The sequence below is a fragment of the Pogoniulus pusillus genome, chromosome 7 (assembly GCF_015220805.1).
Source record: "Pogoniulus pusillus isolate bPogPus1 chromosome 7, bPogPus1.pri, whole genome shotgun sequence".
NCBI classification, from domain to species: domain Eukaryota; kingdom Metazoa; phylum Chordata; class Aves; order Piciformes; family Lybiidae; genus Pogoniulus; species Pogoniulus pusillus.
This window is the reverse complement of record NC_087270.1, coordinates 10,437,341-10,457,975: the sequence shown is the minus strand read 5'-3', so window position 1 is coordinate 10,457,975 and position 20,635 is coordinate 10,437,341. Positions and strand designations below refer to the sequence as shown.

General features: G+C 37.8%; 1 protein-coding gene across 1 annotated transcript in view; it reads right to left on the bottom strand.

Annotated features, from left to right (window-relative positions):
- CSMD1 (CUB and Sushi multiple domains 1) overlaps positions 1-20,635 on the bottom strand; it is a 1,024,926-nt gene that overhangs the window by 38,830 nt on the left and 965,461 nt on the right. The window contains exons 53-55 of the mRNA XM_064145849.1: positions 16,430-16,603; positions 13,260-13,433; positions 1,663-1,851 (exon numbers count right to left, since the gene is read on the bottom strand). Coding sequence (XP_064001919.1) covers positions 1,663-1,851; positions 13,260-13,433; positions 16,430-16,603 — 537 coding nt within the window. The remainder of the gene's footprint in view (positions 1-1,662; positions 1,852-13,259; positions 13,434-16,429; positions 16,604-20,635) is intronic.

Genomic DNA, 20,635 nt, shown 5'->3' with positions numbered 1-20,635 from the left:
TCTATCAATAAAATATTCTTTCGAAGCTAACAATTTAATGCAGCTATTTTATATTTAAGATGTTGCATTTTGCTTAATTATTTTGTTATTTCCATGTGAACAAATCCAGTTTTCAAATAGCAGCTCTTACTGACAGATATTGAATGCAAAGATTGTTGTGGAAATCAGAATCAATTGCTAGATAAATGGTAGTAGGAAGAAAGCAAGCATAAAAAAAGGAACAGATTGGCCAACCTAGTTACATTTATTGATTTGATTGGTATAAAAGTACAGATTCATTAATTCATTTCAGTAAGCAATCACAAGTCTGTAAAGCAAAATCTTTTAAATCTTCATCAAGGGAGGTTCTCCTCTCCCTCTACTCTGCCCTGCTGGGACCTCATCTTGAATACTGAGTTCAGTTTTGGGCTCCCCTGTTTAAGAGGGACAGGGATCTGCTGGAGAGGGTCCAGCAGAGGACTAGGAGGATGATTAGGGGACAGGAGGCTTATGAGGAGAGGCTGAGGGACCTGGGGCTTTTTAGTCTGGAAAAGAGAAGACTTAGAGGGCATTTGATAAATGTTTATAAGTATCTGAAGGCTGCCAGAAGAGGGGGTACAGGCTCTGCTCACTGCTCCCTGTGATAGGGCAATGAGCAATGGGTGTAAGTTGCAGCAAAAGAGGTTCCATCTCAACACAAGGGGGAACTTCTTTACTGTAAGAGTCACAGAGCACTGGCACAGGCTCCCCAGAGAGGTCGTGGAGTCTCCTTCTCTGGAGCCTTTCCAGGCAAGTCTGGATGTGTTCCTCTGTGATCTGTGTTAGGTAGTATTGTCCTGCTCCGGCAGCGGAGTTGGACTTGATGATGTCTTTGGGTCCCTTCCAACCCCTAACATCCTATGATCTGTTTGTACTTTAAAGTATTCTTTCATTTCATTTGTTATTTCCTAATACAAAAATCTAATGTCATAAAATTAATGATGACCAGACATGAAAAATATCTCCATGGAAAATTGAAGTCAGTCAACCTGTCATTTTCTAGAGAGCTGAAGCTCACTTGACCAATTATAGGAAACATCAGAAGAAAGTGACAGAGAAAGTATGAAGTGATGCTATGAAAAGACCCTCTTGAGCAAAATTTGAGCATGCTTTATGTATTCACTCTCACACAGACACACTTCAATATATCTGGAAGTGAAAAAAAAAATCTGAGATAGGCATTAATAGCCTGAGACTACCAATCTCTACGAGAACATATAAATAATAAAGTTGTATTTGTATATGTATTGTAATTTTGTATTTGTATTTCATAGAATCAAGCAGGTTGGAAGAGACCTCCAAGATCATCCAGTCCAACCTAGCACCCAGCCCTAGCCAGTCAACTAGACCATGACACTAAATGCCTCATCAACATTTCAGCTATGCTAACCACAGACCAAAGGAGAAAGGAATGCTAACTTTGTGACATTTGAAATAACAGCTTCAGATCTCCACCTAACCTGCTTTTAACCATGGGAAGTTGCATGACATTTTATCAGTGCTTTCTTCCTGAGCTGTATAATGTGTAGTACATTGATCCTGAAGGTTTTTTGTTCTTCAACAGATGGCTAGACGTTATTTTTTGTCTATCAATATCTATATATGCACCACTCTTGAATATTAACCTGAGGAATGAGTACTTACACAAACACTTTGGTAGTGATCTGTCCCACAAGCCGTTAGCTTTACAGGTCAAAGCAGATGAGCCCAAGAGGTAGAAGCCCTTCTTGCAATGGTATGCCACACTGGTTCCGTATTTGAAGCTTTCAGGGTAATTCTGCTGCCCATGCCGAATTGCATTTTCTACAAAGCCAGGATCAGAACAGTTCACCACTGTAAGACAAACAGTGCTCATCACTGATGCATAGTAGCAGTTTCACAAAGCAGGGGAAATGGTGCACTTGACTGGCTCCTTGTGACTGTGGTACATGTAACAGTCCTTGTGGGTTTTATTGGGTTATAATACCAGATCTGCTGGCTGCTCAGTAAGTCTCTAGATATTTTCACTTGGAATGTAATACTATGCTTTTACTCCAGCTCTTGCAATACCCTTGGACATGCAAGCGGATTGAAGATAGACATTTGAGGAATTTTTTCTCAGGTTAGCTTGGTCCTCTGTGCAGTTTAAGTAACACTTGATTTTAGTTTTTTAATTTCCTGTAATGATAAAAATTGTTTCTAATACCAACCAGGGCATTTGCTGCTATTAACATGTAGAAAGGCAGCGAATAATCAAGTACTTGACAGTGGAGCAGAAGCGAGGGTAAGTGACAGTGCCAAAAAGAATGACGTTATTTGTTCAAGGTGATCCTCGAACACTGACCAGCTTTCTTGGGCCCCTCTTCCTTTCGGAGTTTTTTTTTTTTTTCCATGGCACCCTGCCAAGGAGGTCCCTAAAGAGGTTGAAATCGCCGCTTCTGAAGTCCAGAACAGCATCAGATAGCATTCTAATTTTAGAGGTAAGATATACAGAGTCACTAATGCACAGCTCCTGAAATACAAAGTCCTGAAATCTCACTGCTTTTTGGAACTTGTGAAAGATTTGGCTGTGGATGTCTGTGTCTCTGTATGTGCTTTCAAAAACTCTGAAAATTTCTGCTTCTGGGGATCTCTATTTGAGCATGCTACCAACAGAAAAAGCTTTATTCCTTTTACATAACACATCCTTTATTACTGGTTTTTTTTTCCCCATTATGAAGTAATCACTGTCAACTAAGTCTAATTCTTTCACCAGCAATACAACCATCACTGTAGAATAGGGATACAGTCTGTAAAATGTACAGCCCACTGACACAAAGCCCTATGAAGTATTAAACTGGGTCTGAAGGAGCTCATATGTCTGTATTCACAGTGCCATTCTTTGTTACAGAAACTAGCGCAGCTCCCAGAAGCAATGCACACTGCATCCCAATTAACCCTGTTTCTTAGGCAATTAGACACAGTATAGTGCTGCATAGATGCCACTGTAAAACTCCTGGTTTTGGAACTAGCCTACATCCTCTACACCCTTATAAGTTGCCTTGTACAAAAACATTCTTAAAATGCAATCTCATTTCATATGTTTTCCACAGCATTTGAAGCTGCATTTGTATCAACGAGAAGAAGAAAGTATCAGCACTTGTTCTCTGGCATGAGCCCAGCAGACAGTGGCCATGTCTATGCTGCTGTGCTCTGCTGCCCTCCAGACTTGGGTGAATTTCTCTGAACCACTCATCAGGAGTGATCCTGCTGCCTGGGCTAACCCCTGAACCACGATCCAAACAATTCCTGTGGATATGCTGCCTGGTGCAAATGAAAACATTCTTTGAGAATCTTCTCAACTAGTAAAGGCAATTAAGTCCCCATGGGTAGGTACAACTCTAGCTTAAAAATACAGACACATTTAGTTTCAAATGCAGAAGTGAACACTCCACAGTCTATTTAGCTAAAATTACTATTGTACAGTAATGCAGTTTCTTCTCCAATTTCACCATAGCACAGTATCAGTATTGTGGCACATCATCTGACTACTTCACATCCAAGGTTTTATGGAATAATTTTAGTGGTGCAGAATGGTACTCAGGTCCTCAGAGACCTGCCTGCACACTCTAATCGCTGCATCACTTGGCAATGAAACTGCATACCTAAAAGTAACCACAGCAAAAGAACACTTTTCTCTTCTACTGGCAGCTGCCTGTTTTAATAGTAATCTTGACTAGCAGCAAGAACAGCTCTTTCTTTAAATAATCTCTATGTAGGCAAAAAACCCCATGGAAGTTAATTTTCTTTTACGAACGTAAGAGCCCTCTGGAATAGAATACCCCAAAACTGTAATCGTTCACATGTGACTTAACATCAGTTCGTCATTCACATTTAAAACTTTTCTGCATTAGAAATTTTATCGTGGTGCAAATAAGGGCCTCATTTTACTTACACAGATCTATAGCACAGGTGCATGTTTAGTAGCCTGCATTTAATATTATCCACACACCACAGCATGAGAAACTTGCCTTGTGCAGCTGAAAGAGTACATATACTTTTACAGTGAGATTTCATTAAAAAACTCAGAAAACTCAGTGGAAAATGGCACACTTAGACATATCACTAGACTTTGGACAAGATTCACATTGTTTGCCTACCTAAATTAGTTTCCTGTGATACAGAGATTTCTTTTACATGAATCTTCCTCTCTAAAATTTATCTTTTTAGTTAACTTTATGATAGGAATGCACAGGCAACCTAATTCTCTGTAAGTGAAGGTTATCAGTTTCCAACACCTGGAGATGCAAGAGGGACATAATGCTTCTTTTGCCTTTCACTGCTCCTAGGACACAGCAGAGCTGAACTGCACATCTTATTTCAGCTCTGGCAAGAGGGTATAGTAGCATTATTATGCTTGCTGCATACCTTTGTATCAAAAGATTGTCAGTAGATCTGAGCCCTTCCTTAGTTTCATGATTCTGACAATTTTCCACTGACAAGAAAATACAAACCTTTTCAATTTTTTCCCCCTTAATATTAAACAGTAACAGCATAAAACAAAGTCTTCAAAGCAGTTTCTGGAATCACTGTAATTTAAGGTGTGAAGTACTAAGAGGATAACAAGCCCTCTTACACCTTATTCTGATCACCCTTCCACCGAAAAACAAACAAACCAACCAAAAAAATCACAACCACCTTCTCTTAACAATGAACAGGACTCATAAAGACTATGCACCTCTGGAATCCAGGGCAGTCCTTCATAGAAGTTACTTAGATAATCTTAGTTTAGACTTTATCAGATCCCAAGTAAAGCTTGTTTACCAGCTCCATTTTAAAAAGCCATTGCTATGTTTTTTCAAGAGTCTTCATGAAGAAAGAATGAAAGCTCTGCTACCACTTCCACATGAGGAACAGTCACACAATTCACATAGTCCTGCTCTGGAAAGAAAATGCCTGACCTGAAGTTCCCAGAGAGGGGCAGAAATACTGCAGGTGTGTTAGTACTCTTGTTTGCTGGAATAGGAGGGCAAAAGGCATATATTAATTAGGAAAAAAAATTAAAAAGGCTTTCCAGAGCAAAACTGAAGTAAACATACCATGGCTTCATGGACTATCAGCCATGTGGAAACCTCGTCTGTGAGATATGGACACCAGAATATCAGAAAGTACTAAGTCTTTAACCATAAAACTGAAAGCTTCTCTTATTTGTAGCTCAAAGTATATACACTGCTTTATTTAAAAATAGAGATATTGCACAAATATTTCAGTGTAACAAGAAAAAAACAGTAAAATAAGGCAGTAAAACTGAGTTTTAGAATTTGATCAAAAGAAAGAGAAAAAGGGTTTTTTTTTCTGTGCAATTGAGTGAAAATTATTGTTGCTGCACTCAAATGTACACTGGCATGGTTGAAACAGAACACTGAAAATATTTGGCCAAATTCTTCCCACCTTAAAATCAGAATATTCAAATGAAACTCAAGTACAAACTGAAGCATATTTTACAACTCTTGCATTTATAAAGGTTTCTCACCCTTACTGAAGGATTTGCACATTCACAAACACAATCAACTAAGAAAAAAATATTCATTTCTTGTGAATCATTCAGTCTTACTCTATGTTAAAAATTTCACAAGCATTCACAGCAGCTGTACTTATCTTTTAGGACAGTTGAAATTATTAAACCAAAACGAAATTAAATCATAGAATCAACCAGGTTGGAAGAGACCTCCAAGATCATCCAGGCCAATGTAGCACCCAGCCCTAGCCAGTCAACTAGACCATGGCACCAAGTGCCTCATCCAGGCTTTTCTTGAACACCTCTTAAAACAGAAACTTTGGTTTAATAGGTAAGCCTGCTTCTGAAAAGCCAATGTTAGAAATATAAGAAGAAAAGGGACTATTTCATGCAGATATGATGCCCTAAATTCACCCAAAAGCAATTCTATCTGAATTCTCTTTGAAATAGAATAGGCAGAGTAGAAAATCAATTCTCAATGCAGACCAGAAATATGGAATGTTCAAGGAATAGATTATAGTCCCACAGTAGCAGTTTGTCTGTGTGATCCAGAGTTCTCATGCTTGTACCAGTAGTATCTACTTAGCCAACTCAGTGATGAATAAAATACAGACTAGGCACTGAATGCATGATTTAAGCATGTGCAACAAAATTCCTGCATCACACACAAAGTCTCATCAAATGGTTATGCAAGATAATATTGCCCATCCAGCTAAACTGTGAACAAAAGTATTTATCCAATGTCATTTAAGATGAGATAGAGATTTTAAAACATATACACCTGAGTGTGCTGTTTCTAAGCAGGGTTGCAGTAAGGAGCACTTCAGAAAAGAATTTGAGTTGGCCAGCATACAGAACCAAGTCGGTAGTTTCCCTGATTGCCTTTCACCCTGGGGACTCAGTTGTAAATCACGGTGAGAGTAGATGGAGATTGCTTTCTCTCAATGACAGCTGTCAAGAGTTACATGGGAAATGAATTCTGGCACTCTCAATTTAGTCTGTTGAGAAAAGCAGAGGAATGCTTCAAGTCTGCCCTGATGACTTTGGAACCTCACACTGAGTAAAGTCAAACCCTTGAAGACAAAGAAATGAAAAGACTCTGACAGAGCCCTTTAGGCAGTTTTCTGTTTAAAAGTCAAATGACCATCAGAAAGTACATAACTCTCATACTATTTCATTTCTTGTTCTCACTCTCTTTTCCTCTTTCTTTTATCTTTTTTTTTTCCCCGTCTTGACAGAAACAACGTTTTGATATTTAAGCTTCCATACCTGATCAACAGTGCTTTAAAACTTTTTTATTTGAAAAGTATTGAATTAATATTGGCATCTAGAACATGTGAATGAGTAGGTAATTGACTCCAACTTTATGACAAACTCTGAGAAACAGTTTCTGTAAAATAGGAGGCACAGTCTGTGAACATGACTGCAAAATTGGCAGCCTATGGAATTGCAGTACAGTTCAGTGGAAAGTCAACAGTACATAATCTGTACCTGCTCAGTGAAGCAAAATAAAAACCAACCGAACAAAAAACCCACTAAAAAAAAAAACCCAACCCATAGAAAACAAACAAAATATTGCCCAACTTGCAACTTCACTTTGCAAAAGTCTCAAATACATAGAAATGTGCTTTTACTGCTGTCATTTTTTTCAGTGTGGGCTAGTTGGAGAGAGATTTTATCTTAGAAAGTCTGGCCATGTAAACCACAGGACTAAACTATGCATTTAGGAAGCATAGTTGTTCTGTATTCTTATATGCATTATTAAAATCCACCCCAAATCTAAGGTCCTGGTATCATGTTTCTCAGCTTATGTGATTTATTGATAATGCCATAGATTGCAAACTGCTTAAATTCAAAAGTATGTTATCCTTGGATGAGATGAACTGGCCACCAGTCTTTATTTGTCCCACTCTTCTATCAGCTCTCATCAGAAACTTTTTCTTTTCAGGGAATTATAGAATCAACCAGGTTGGAAGAGACCTCCAAGATCATCCAGTCCAACCTATCCCCCAGCCCGATCCAGTCAACTAGACCAAGGCACTAAGTGCTTCATCCAGTCTTTTCTTGAATACCTCCAGGGGCAGTGACTGCACCACCTCCCTGGGCAGCCCATTCCAGTGGCAAGTGGAGCATATTACTACTAAAGAACACATGCCAAAATTGACTTTTCCTTGTAAATATCAGGTACTTGATAAGACAAAAAGCTTTTCAAGAATCTATCAGTAATGAGATAAAGAAATTTAAAACTTTACAGTTGGAAATTCAGTGCAAAACCAGGTTAAATGAGCAAAAAGAGAGCGGAGTTCCATATTACAGACACATATCCCGCTCAAAGCTACACCAGATAGATTTTCTCAGTAAAACTTTCTGATTTTAAGTAAGAAGTTTTTAATAGGACAAAAGCTCTTAAAGCTCATTTATAAGAAGACATAATGGATTCTGAAGGGAGCAGGAGATACACTTTTCCTGACATAACTAATGAACCTTATACTGAGTTACAGACTAGCAGCAAGTGATTGGACAGTTTATCCAATGCCAAAGCAATCAGGGCATGAAAATATCCTTCTTGCAAATACCTGCATTCTAGAATAGGTGGTCAAGTGTGATGTTTAGTACAGCAGCTCTTCAAGGATAATATATGGAAAAATGACCTGCAGTGCAATCAGCAGTGTAGACCCTGATGAAGCCTTCTGATTCAGTTCTCATTATGGTGGCTAAGAGTTATTATGAAAAGCACAATGTGCAGAGATTGGCTTTCTGCATTTCCAAAGACAAAATGAGAAGCAGCTCCAACTTGCTGTGGGGAAAAAATACACACTGGATGTAGCTGGTTTAGGATTTGATATTTTCATGGCTAGTTCTGAGACAGCCCATTCAGGTTGCACCTGATACTTCAGTGATCTGAACATTCCAGAAAGACTATGGTAAAACTAAAAAAAAAATAGATCTGTATATTCTTAAGTATACATTTTAAAGACATATTCTGATTTCTATTATTAAAAAATAAGTTGTGGGGTTTTTATGCTTTTCTCCCTCAGAAAGTATCCCAGCAAATCTTTTGTTTTATTTGTGAAAAACAGTGGGAAGAGGAATTTTTCAAAGACACAGATGCTTCCATTATTATAGTACCTCAGAAGACACATGTTAAAATTTGGTATTAAGAAGTGTTCATTTTAAGGGTTTCCAAGTTTTACTTGCTGTGCCAAAACAGTTCATCGGAAAAGATGAAATAATGATCAGATGATCAGAATTCTGGAGTTGGGGGGGGAAATATGATTGTAAAGTAGCCTAATGCTTGTAGCCCATTTCAAATATGCAAATATATTTAGAAGCTTTATTTGATACAAGTTTTTTATCCCGTGGCTCTGGAGAAGGAAATTTGACTTCTTGCATGCACTACTGTTTTGTCAGGCAGAAAACCTCATCTAGTTTCTTTGGTAAATGTCCTGCAAGTGACTTGTGCTGACGCAACAGCTAGAGGCAATGCATAATTTTTTTCATAGAATCAAGCAGGTTGGAAGAGACCTCCAAGATCAGCCAGTCCAACCTAGCACCCAGCCCTAGCCAGTCAACTAGACCATGGCACTAAGTGCCTCATCCAGGCTTTTCTTGAACACCTCCAGGGATGGTGACTCCACCATCTCTCTGGGCAGATGGCCTGAGAACTATCCACTCTTACATTCTGAAACTGTTTCCTTTGCATAAATAACAGCTCAGTTGCAAAGCAAAACAAAACAAAGTAAAATAAAGGCTGCAATAGCTTCAAGCAATACTCTTCAGTAGTAACTGCATGCAGAGTCTCGGTGAAGTGAAGCCAAGTTCATTATTGACTCAAGTGAATTCAACCAAGGTTTGAAAGAAAGGTCATATGTAAAATCTCTGTGGAACTCAATTATACAGGTTTTCCAGGAACATCAATCCCTTCCTAGTAGTATATTTAAGGAGCTGCAAGATTTACTTTATTAAACAAATTAATAATTCATTACTAACAACAGACTTTAATACAGATGTTTTTCATCCACTAGGTAAATGGCAATTTTAGCAGAAAAAATTTATGCCAGAAGAAGAGATAATTCTCCCTTTAGGTAAGTTATAATCAATTCTTTAACAGAAAATTTGATATAAGCCATTTACTTGACAGAATTGGGATTTTATTTATTTTTAAATAGTAGATGTAAAATTACCATTTCAGGATAATTTTATCACTGAGATGCACTTTATTCTTTCTTCATTCAAACCAATAAGGAATTTTTGCTTTTCTTTCCTGTAAATAACTCAAGATTTAACTTCTTTAAGCTTTTTTTTTTTTTTGGCAAAAAGAATCTCTAGTAATTTTGAACTATCCAGATTCATCTTTTAATCCAAACTACATCAAATTATAAATGAAGTTTAAAAATCATTATCAATCATTATACATTCTAGTGTAAAAACAATTAACTATTCATAGAAATACTGGACTGAAAAAAATCTAATTGCTTCAGAAAAAGAAATGCTAAGTAGAGGGAAGAATGAAGAAGTACTGACTGAAAGGCAAAAACCCCAAATTTGAACAACCTGTATGAGAACAGAGTAAATCATAGAGTATGCAGGGCTACTCCACTCTGGCAGAAGTTTAACATTCTTAAGTGAATGGGTCTTTGTAGAGTTGCATTTATAGTACTCACTACTTTTAGAAAAACAACTTTTGCAAACAAGATTTCATCCCACAGACTATACTGGATCCAACTCAAATTCATGTGATGAATTAAAGAGGAAAATGAAAGCATACAGGAGACACAACAGTATAAAAGGGGGGGGAAGTACACGAGCCTAAATAGCAGCAGTTTGCTATTCCTGTTGTTCCATTCCAATAATTACATTGTTATGTTAGTTGTTATTTGAATACATTCTGAGCCCAGTGAATGAGGTTATTGCCATCTCTGTATTGTTTTAATGAGAACACAAGAGCTAATTCCACACACACACCAAGCCTGAAATTGCATCAGCTACCTCTGAGAAAATATGATGAACTAATCACCAAAGTTAATTATTACTGTTAGGAACAAACATAGTCATAAAATACAGTTTTTAATAAGCCAACAGGTAGAAACAATAAAGCTACCAAGAGCTGAAGCTTATTACATGACTTTTAGTCCTAACATGAGAACCCTTATCACAACTTCCAACTTTTCTAACTGGAATTTCCTTTAGCACATTAAAGACAAGTTACAAAGCACTAAAACCAGAGTATTTAAATGGCTCTAACACTTTCATGATTGTTTTTCCAGTGAAAGAAAATATCCAAGAAAAAAATTATTATCAATTACACTTCTGGAGTAATTATTTTATCTGCTTTGGTGTTAACTCCCTTTTCAGTAAGTTGTCTAACTTGTCGACCTGTCTGACAAGACAGCAGAATTCCTGACTCGCTTTCTGAACCATGACAGGTGACATTACTTCAAAAACCACTGCTTTTTAAATTTCTAAAGTAATCTTTATCTTCTTAATTTTATAGTCAGCATCCAGGCTTGGCATGTAGTTCATGCAGAGGGACTCAAAGATTCAGCAGCCTAAGGAAAAAGCTAAGTGATTTGTGTGACGTTCCTTTTGGAGGATGCGTGATTTAGCAAAGATACACCGAATCATGGCACATAAAGAAAATCTTTCCAGCCTTGCCTATTTCAATTGAACGCTCAAAAATCTACCTTAGGTATAATATTTTTTTAGAAGTATGCATATATGTATAGATAAATTGATCCATGTGCTCTATTTCTTGGCATATTCCACCGGTTATCTCAAAGGCTAAGCATGGTTTATTTGGTTTTTTAGGTTAAACAATTGGAAATCAGTGTGGTTGTTAAAAGTCATAAATAGACCTAGAAAATTCCAGTTTGAAAAGGGAATATTAGCAGGAATGACTTTTAAAAATTAGGTCCATTAAAATACATTTCCATTTAGAGCAGCTAGATGGACATGCCTGTGCAATGGATATGGCCCCCCTAGGTCCTCAGTCTGGCCCGACGGTACTCACAGAACCCCCCCACCAGGGCTAAGGGGGAAACCAAGCAGCCACTTCCTGTCACTTAATCCACTCGCTGGCCACCGCAGCCCCAAGCACCTGCTGGAACTGGGCTGGAACCTAACTACAGTCCAACTGGAACCAAACTATAGTCCAGCCCCTGGTGCTACTGGGCTGGAACCAAACTATAGTCCAGCCCCCGATGCTATTGGGCTGGAACCAAACTATAGTCCAGCCCCTGACACTCCTGGGCTGGCACCAAACTACAGTCCAGCCCCTGACACTACTGCGCTGGAACCAAACTATAGTCCAGCCCCCGACACTACTGGGCTGGAACCAAACTATAGTCCTGCCCCCAACGCTACTGGGCTGGAACCAAACTATAGTCCAGCCCCTGACACTCCTGGGCTGGCACCAAACTACAGTCCAGCCCCTGACACTACTGCGCTGGAACCAAACTATAGTCCAGCCCCCGACACTACTGGGCTGGAACCAAACTATAGTCCTGCCCCCAACGCTACTGGGCTGGAACCAAACTATAGTCCAGCCCCCAACACTACTGGGCTGGAACCAAACTATAGTCCAGCCCCTGACACTACTGGGCTGGAACCAAACTATAGTCTGGCCCCTGACAAACTACAGTCCGGCCCCTGATAGTGTCTGAGGAACAGTGCACCAGCCCCGTGTTTAAAAGGGGTGAGGACCCCTGGTGTGGAGCCTTCACAAAACCAGCACTGCAGCATACACAGTACCTAGAAAAATTTCCTTTCAAGCTTTTGAAGCCTTCCAGTCTATTCTTACGTGGTTCACCTGGTGCCTGCCTCTCATTCTGCTGACAGTTTCCCTCCTGTCTAGCTGGCAGGTATTCGATACGCCTCGGTGACTCAGAAGTAAGCATTGCACAGCATTATTACACATGATCTAGGTGTTGCTAGATTCATCGCTGAGTAAGCACGTTCTACACCAAAACGAGGTGTTTTGGGCCATACAATGTATGAACAATAGATTACGGAACAGATTTTAGTGGCATGATAAAGACTCTGTTTCCCTTTTAATCTTCATTACATTTCTGGCCTCTGGATAAATACGTTATAAAGGCACAAAGAAATCTGAGCAGTTTGGATTTTCTTGTAAAATGGTTTCTTTTTGCCCTTCCCTAATACATTTGATACGCAGGTATATAACAAACACCCTCGATTAATACTCATGTCTCAAACATTGCTACTTTACTCTATGAGTAGCCAAATGCAGACCTGTCTTTGAAAAAAAAAACAAAACCCAAAAACCCAAACAAACTGAAATTTTACTTTAGTTTTTCCTTTCTTTTCTTTAGGTTACAGTTATGAACATCTTTCAGGGATTGTTAGGCAACACAGAAGAATTGGCAGGGTCTTTTTTGTGCATAAATATTAATTTATGTAAGTATGTTTTGTTAGAAGAATTATGGAAACTGTACTGCAGTGCAAGTAATTCAGGGTATTCAGCTAACTGTAGTTTATGAATGTAACTTTTGTGATACAAAGAACACTTTATAGGTCTCTAAACTGAGCGTTAGGGATTGAAAATCTGAGGTCAAATAGTGAAAAACCTAAGTTTCCCCAATACAGAATTCCATTTTCCAGTATAAGAATGCAAAATCTCAAGTAAAGATGGCAATAAGTTCTGAAAAGTCAGGTTTATGAGTTATATTCCAGTGTTTTCAAGGCAAGATAAAGGATCATGCCTGAAATATATCATTAGAGAGCAGAGACTATGAGAGTGTCTTACCTCGGCAGTTGGGTAAGGGGCTACTCCACTGCCCATTGCTTCGGCACTGTGCTCGAGAAGCACCCTGAAGTAAGTACCCAGTGTTGCAAGTAAAATTGACAACATCATTTAAATTGAATTCACTGCCATTAGTCGTTCCATGAGCTGGATTCCCAGGATGCCCACAGGTGATTGCTGTTAACAGAAAAACAAGGAAGTTAGCATCTAAATGAAAGGCATTGTTATCTGGAATCACCTGCAGGTTGGAGCTCTTAAGGCACTTTTCTCCTTCTGAAAAAAATTGGATGCATTTATTCAGAATTCCAAATTCCTAGGAGAAAAATCTTAACTTTTTAATGAAACTTCTAATCTATGTAATGACAATATTAATTCTTATACATATATATGCATGCGTCTTTACACCCATCTGATCTTTGTTAGACCTTAAAAAAAAAAAAGCAGAGTTCACTGTATTTCCACAATCTAAATGAAGAAAAACAAACCAACAAGAAAAGCTTTTCCTTACAACCTTCAAAATGTAGTTGGACAGAGCAAGTTGAATTCCATGGACTGCTTCAGAGTATTCTGGGGTTCTGAACCACTCATGTTCCAAAGTTCTTCAGCTGCTTTGCTGCAGCAGTGATCATTTTAATTAGATTTTCTTATGGCAATAGAGAAATCATTCTTGGGAGGAGTAAACTTTTCCCATTATATTTGGGAATGAAGTAGGACAGCTTTTGTATATGAACATATGTCTTTAAGCCCTTAAATCGAGTAAATAGATCTACTGAAATTACTTGAATCCTTCCTGCACTACCTCATTTGCAGCATTTGGAGATGAAACCCTAAATATCAGAATAAAATGTTACTACATGCATAGGATCAACCTTATGCTTGCTCAGTTAACTGCACTTTTAGATTCTTACAGATGATTCCATTTCAATAAATAAAGCAATTTCCAGGGGCACAAGTAAATCAATGAATATAATTCTTACTAAAAACAAAAACCACAAAGAAAACCCAAAATCAAGCACCACCACCACAAGAAGAAAAAAATTAAAGCTAGACAGAAAAAAAAGTTACTACCTTAAACTTCCTGCAGTTTCCTGAACAAATTGTATGTCGTAATTGCTGCTTTGGGTTTTTTTTTAATGACCTTTAGGTATCTTGAAAGAAAATTCTGTTCAGTTGCTCTTTTTAACAAAAGCAAGCCCTATTCAGTCCAGTCTAGAACTCATTACTGTTGTCAGGATGCTGGTTTTTATAACATCAACTAAATACCTCAGACACTGGCATCTTAATCACTGCATCTAGTTTTGCCAGTGCTCCACAATAGTCACTACATATCACTGACCTGATCAACAGTGTAAGAGGCAGATTCACACAGTAACAAGTTCTTAAAAGCATCTTTCCTGAAAACAACCCAAAACCAGCAAAGTAAATTTTGGTATTACAGTGTTTAGAGCTGCCACTAGGATTTTATGCAATTAGTTTAATCCTCTTCATCTAAGCAGTGGCCAAGAGGTTTCATATAAAGGTTTCTGCTGTTGGCTTTACACCAGCTAAATGGTGAATTAGAAATTGCCTCCTTCATCCTTATAAAAATAACTATCCCATGCATGTATGCAAGCACATGCATGTATCCACACACACACACACACTATATGTGCCACAAGGAACAGACATACTTGGCATCTCTGAAATCAACACTTGAAAAGGAATTAGACATTTGGCCACTATGTTGCAAAATCAAAGCACTTAATGTAACAGAAATTTCAAATCTATACTCCAGTCTTTAATAAAGCATCTTTCTCAGATCCTGAAGACTTCCATCACACCACAGAAAGTATGTAACCCAAAAGAAATAATTATATTAGTGATACTGCTTGAGCGGGGAAAAAAAAAAATCATTCCAATTACTCATCCATATATAACTAAACTTTTGTTTTAATTATCATGAATATAGTGCACTCTTTTAGTAAAGAAAGCTCATGTCACAGAATTGTTTCAGGTGAAGACCACTAAGGCCACTGAGTCCCATTATCAACTTACCACCACCATGGTGATTAAACCTTGTCCTGAAGTCTCCTGATTTTTACTATGCTGTTACTCACAAGTCAGAAATCAGATACCTCTCTTCATATTTCTTGTTAAATACCAAATGAAAATAAGCAGGAAGTAAAAAGATCTTTCAGAAAAGTATTTGGCTGAAGTGTGATCCTGCTAGATACTGAATAAGCAAATAGGGAAACCAGTACTTAATTAGGGGACTTTCAAAAGCAGGTGAATTAAGAGACAAAACAATTCCCACTATAGGGCATTTTAAAAGTGAGTTTTGGGTTTTTTTATGGTATAGATAGATTATGGTACAATCTAACACCATGCCTGAGCTTACATTGGTAGATATTAGGAGGCCAATTTGGAAACCCAGGCAGTTACCATTGAAACTGCACAGGTGAACATTATCCCAGTTTTATCCACTGAACAATGAAAATAGACCAACAGATGTTGGTATTCCTGGTGAAAATAAAAGGACAAAGGCTCATAAGCCTATGTCTGGAGCAAGACAGACAAAGAGATAGATGAAGTTATACAGTTGCAGTCTGTTGTTCAACCCACTTCAATGCCTGTCACTCTATTTCTGAATCAATGGACATACAAAATTAGAATCATAGAATCAGTCAGGGTCGGAAGGGACCACAAGGTTCGTCCAGTTCCAACCCCCCTGCCATGGGCAGGGTCACCCTACCCTAGACCAGGATGCCCAGAGCTCCATCCAGCCTGGCCTTAAATACCTCCGGGGATGGGGCTTCAACCACCTCCCTGGGCAACCCATTCCAGGCTCTCATCACTCTCATGGTGAAGAATTTCCTTCTCAGATCCAGCCTGAACCTACCCATCTCCAGCTTTGCCTCACTTCCCCTAGTCCTGTCACTCCCTGATATCCTGAAAAGTCCTTTCCCGGCTTTTTTGTAGGCCACCTTTAGATACTGAAAAGCCACAATAAGGTTACTGGAGATAGCTATTCAGTTTGTGCTAGGTTAGAAACTGGGCTAAACAGGTGATCATAATGACCCCTATAACCACAAGTAAGTCTAATAAGATGTGATCTGAGCACATAATTTGAATATCTATGTCAATTATGTGCAAGAAACCCAGTGATAATGAACTGAAAAATGAATGATACTTACGGACACAAACAGGAGTCTGGCCAGACCACTTGTGATCCTGCAGGCAAATTCTGACTGATGTGCCAACAAGACGAAAGCCAGGGTTGCACTGATAGACCACAGTATCACGATAACTGAAACCATCTCCACTAATGTGACCATTTACAATTGGGTCTGGAGAACCGCAGTGACCAGCTACAACAAAAGAACCACCCATCAAAACCATATCTGCTTACAAATGTTGCCAACATTTACAACAATGCTGACCGGAATACAATTATTTTCCCTTGCTTTTGATAAACAATATATTAGTACCAAGTCACAGAATCATAGAATCAACCAGGTTGGAAAAGAGCTCCAAGATCAGCCAGTCCAACCCAGCACCCCGCCCTAGCCAGTCAGCTAGACCATGGCACTAAGTGCCTCATCCAGGCTTTTCTTGAACACCTCCAGGGACGGTGACTCCACCACCTCCCTGGGCAGCCCATTCCAATGCCAATCACTCTCAACTGGCACCACATAAAATACAAGGTATTATGCACTTTCTCCTAGCAAGGGATTTAGCAAGTTGCTGGATATATGAGAATCATTTTATTTACAGATCATTCCAGCTAGTGGATTTAATGATTTTTCCGGGCATTTTGACTCATTTAAATTAAATACTCTGACAACCAGGAACTGGAAGAGCACAGCAATAACACAAAACATATGTCATTTCCCAATCAATTACAACTAAATTAAAAGAAAATTAAGCTGCCAGTGGATTTTTTTAAATAGAATATGTTCTCAAGAATTAAGGAAATTCTTGACATGGTTCAAGGCAAGTTCAGTAAGTGGAACAAACTAAAACAGGATGCATGGATTTGAAATATAAGCCAATATCATACTGCAGTTTACCTATGAGATATTAAATATAGGCTTGGATATTTTTACACAAGCACAGTAAGCAGCAGAATAGTGATAAATTTAGAGAATTATATATATTATAGAATTACATGTGATATGGATTACAGAAAACTCATTAAAAGGGTATGGATTGGATTATATCTAAGGTTAGATTTTAAAGTATGTGCTTGAGTTGTTTATATATTATTTTCTACATGAAAGACATAAGGAAGGGAAAAGTATATGTTAAGAAAAATCCTTTAATCCATTATTAAATGCCACCAATAATAAAGGAAGCAAGCAAACTCTTAAATGCTTCCAATTTGCTTTATGCCCTACATGTGCATCACTCATATACAGAAAGAGATATCATTTTCTACATGAAAGTCATAAAAAGTAAGGGAAAAAAATATGTTAAGAAAAATAATTCAGTCCATAATTAAATGCCACCAGTAATAAAGGAATTAAGCAAACTCTTACATGCTTCCAATTTGCTATATGCCCTACATGTGTGTCACTCACATACAGAAAGAGATATATATAGTTTTCTACATGAAAGTCATAAAAGGGGAAAAAAGTATGTTAAGAAAAATCCTTTAGTCCATTACTAAATGCCACCAATAATAAAGGAATTAAGCAAATTCTTAAATGATTCCAATTCACTATATGCTCTACATGTGCATCACTCACATACAGAAAGAGATATAGTTTTCTACATGAAAGTCATAAAAAGTAAGAGAAAAAAAATCATTTAGTCCATTACTAAATGCCACCAATAATAAAAGAATTAAGCAAACTCTTAAATGCTTCCAATTTGCTATATGCCCTATGTGTGCATCGCTCACATACAGAGAGAGATATATTTTGTGAGACTATGCTTTGCAGGAGAAGCAACATTAAGTATCAGCAGCATGAGCAAGCAAAACTGAAAAAAAGCCTCTTCCCTAATGACTCATATTTACCCTTGTGTAATTATGAAAAACATATACATATAACACCAACCACTTGAAGACTTCAGTCTTATATTTACCTTTGCACTCATGAACTGCAGTCATCTATTTTAGCTTTCTTTTGAGACAAACAGTAAGTATTTGACAAACCCTTTCCTGAGATACAGAAATTAGTGTACTCAGATGGTCTGAAATCATAAACTGATTCTACACAGACTGGTGCATAACAAAGTGATACCTATTCTCATCAATAGCTATCCAGAGTGATAGTCATGCAGGTACAGTGTAGGTAAAAAGCATCTCTGACGCATTATTGTTCCTCTGAAATGCAAAAGCTCATTCAGAGCTCCCCGGGTGTTTGCCTCCTGATTTTCACAGCTTCAGGTAAGCCCTAATGGTACCTTTGAAATATATTTGGTGCATGCTGTCCTTGAAATTTCGGAATACACAACTGCTGGCATTCACATTATCTGGCTTTAAAATTCAAGAATTTATCTTTCCTGAATTGTTGTCTGGAGTAGCTTGTACAGTTCCGTTGACCTTCTTGGAAATTTAGGACCTTAGATTGGACTCTAAATTGCATCTAAATAAATGGTGTAAATATCTCTTATGTGAGAGAATGTAGAGGCTGGAAGAGGTTTAGTAGCAGAAATACAACCTCTGCAGATTGCATGTGATAACTCAAATTTAGGCTTTCACATTCAATGCTCTGCTGTATTTTTGGCACTGTAGAGCTTTTCTGATTTTGAAACAGCAAAGACTAAACAGTGATTAACAACCTTCCATCTCCAAATGTGATCTTCTCTGTCTATTAAACTAGATCCATGCATTTAACAGTTTAAGCACAGGGCTGTATTCAACAATGCAATCAACCAAATGGAAACCAACATCCATCAATTTGTTTAGAAAAAAGAATTGGGAAGTATCTCAAGGCAAGCACTGCTCTCACTGCAGTGACAGTTTGTGAAAGAAGTCCTGTGTTCACTATAAGTTCTGTAGAAACCATTTGAAATACAGATAATTAGGTGGCAAACACTGAGTTTATAATTATGGCTAAAAGGGTAAGATGAAAGGCATGGACACCAATTTCAGTGTCATTTGTGAAAGATGGAGCAGACAAATTCAAGACAACAAACAAAACAAAGCAAAGCAATTCATTCCTTGATAAGAGAATTATTATTCCTTGATAAGAGAATTATTACTTTATATAAATGGAATTCAAGCTGTATACAGACACAGTTTTGAGCCATAACACCCACTAAACTTACTAGCTATTTCCCAAAGAGTTAAAAGCTTCACTGCATATGGCTTTTCAACTGACTCTGAGAACACTGCTCCTATTGTGATCAGTTCTTCTCCATCTCTACACAATTTGAATTTAAATTTATGGCTACCACGGTTAATCCTCCAGGGTGTTCAGTGGTAAAACATATTTCTTAGGAATGAGACCAGAAGAGAAAAATATCTTCCAGTGTTTCACAGGCAAGGGTTATTTATAATGCAAACAGAAATCACTGAGATTAGTGTATTTAGTTTGCACAGGTTGGCAGCCAAATTATCCTGTGTGTTTAGTCTTTTCAAAAAGAAAAGCAGTAAGTACATTATTGATCAGACAAATGAAATGGCTAAAAAGAATAAATACTAACACATCTTTATGTCTGAAGTTATTAAATGTAGATGCCAGATGCTATGCTGGCAATGAATCATACAGAACTCTGAAAGAGACTGATAGTAGCTCTTTCTTCCACAATATAGCTTGCACATTCCTTGCATTTCACCTATACTACATCAAATTGTCTGTCCTATACTGATGAACAGAGCTAACAGGGAGCTGATAACTGCACATTTTATTTCATCAAGGTTAATGTATTATGCTTCTGTCAGTGCATTTATTGTCTTGTGGCTCACACTCTATTTCAAAATATTTTCTCTAAAAGCATTTCCAGGCTTTAAAAAAAAAATCTGCAGAACTAGAAGATGCTGTTGCCAGTACTCTGTTAAAAAGCAGGTTTCTCTAATCATACTTTCCATAGTTTAGCTTAAGAAACTTCTAAGATGAAATTTATAATACTTGAAAATTGTTTTTCTCTAAGAGATGACAAGGGTGGTATGTGGCCCCATCCCACCTGATTATTTTGATGCAGATGTTCTTATTTTCTTTTAATAGAATATCATACCAGGGGAATGTTGTTGTCTCTTAAACTGAAGCTCTGATATTCTGTGTTTTGCCTAGGGGAATGTTGTCACTTTTTTTTTCCCCCAGTTTTGCACCTTGTGAGAGTGTGCATCATTATGACGGTACTTGAAGTAACCCGGCTTAGAAATTTAAGGCAAAACAGAATAATTACCTACTTATCAAGTAATGAACATGAACAATCTGGCATGAAAAGAC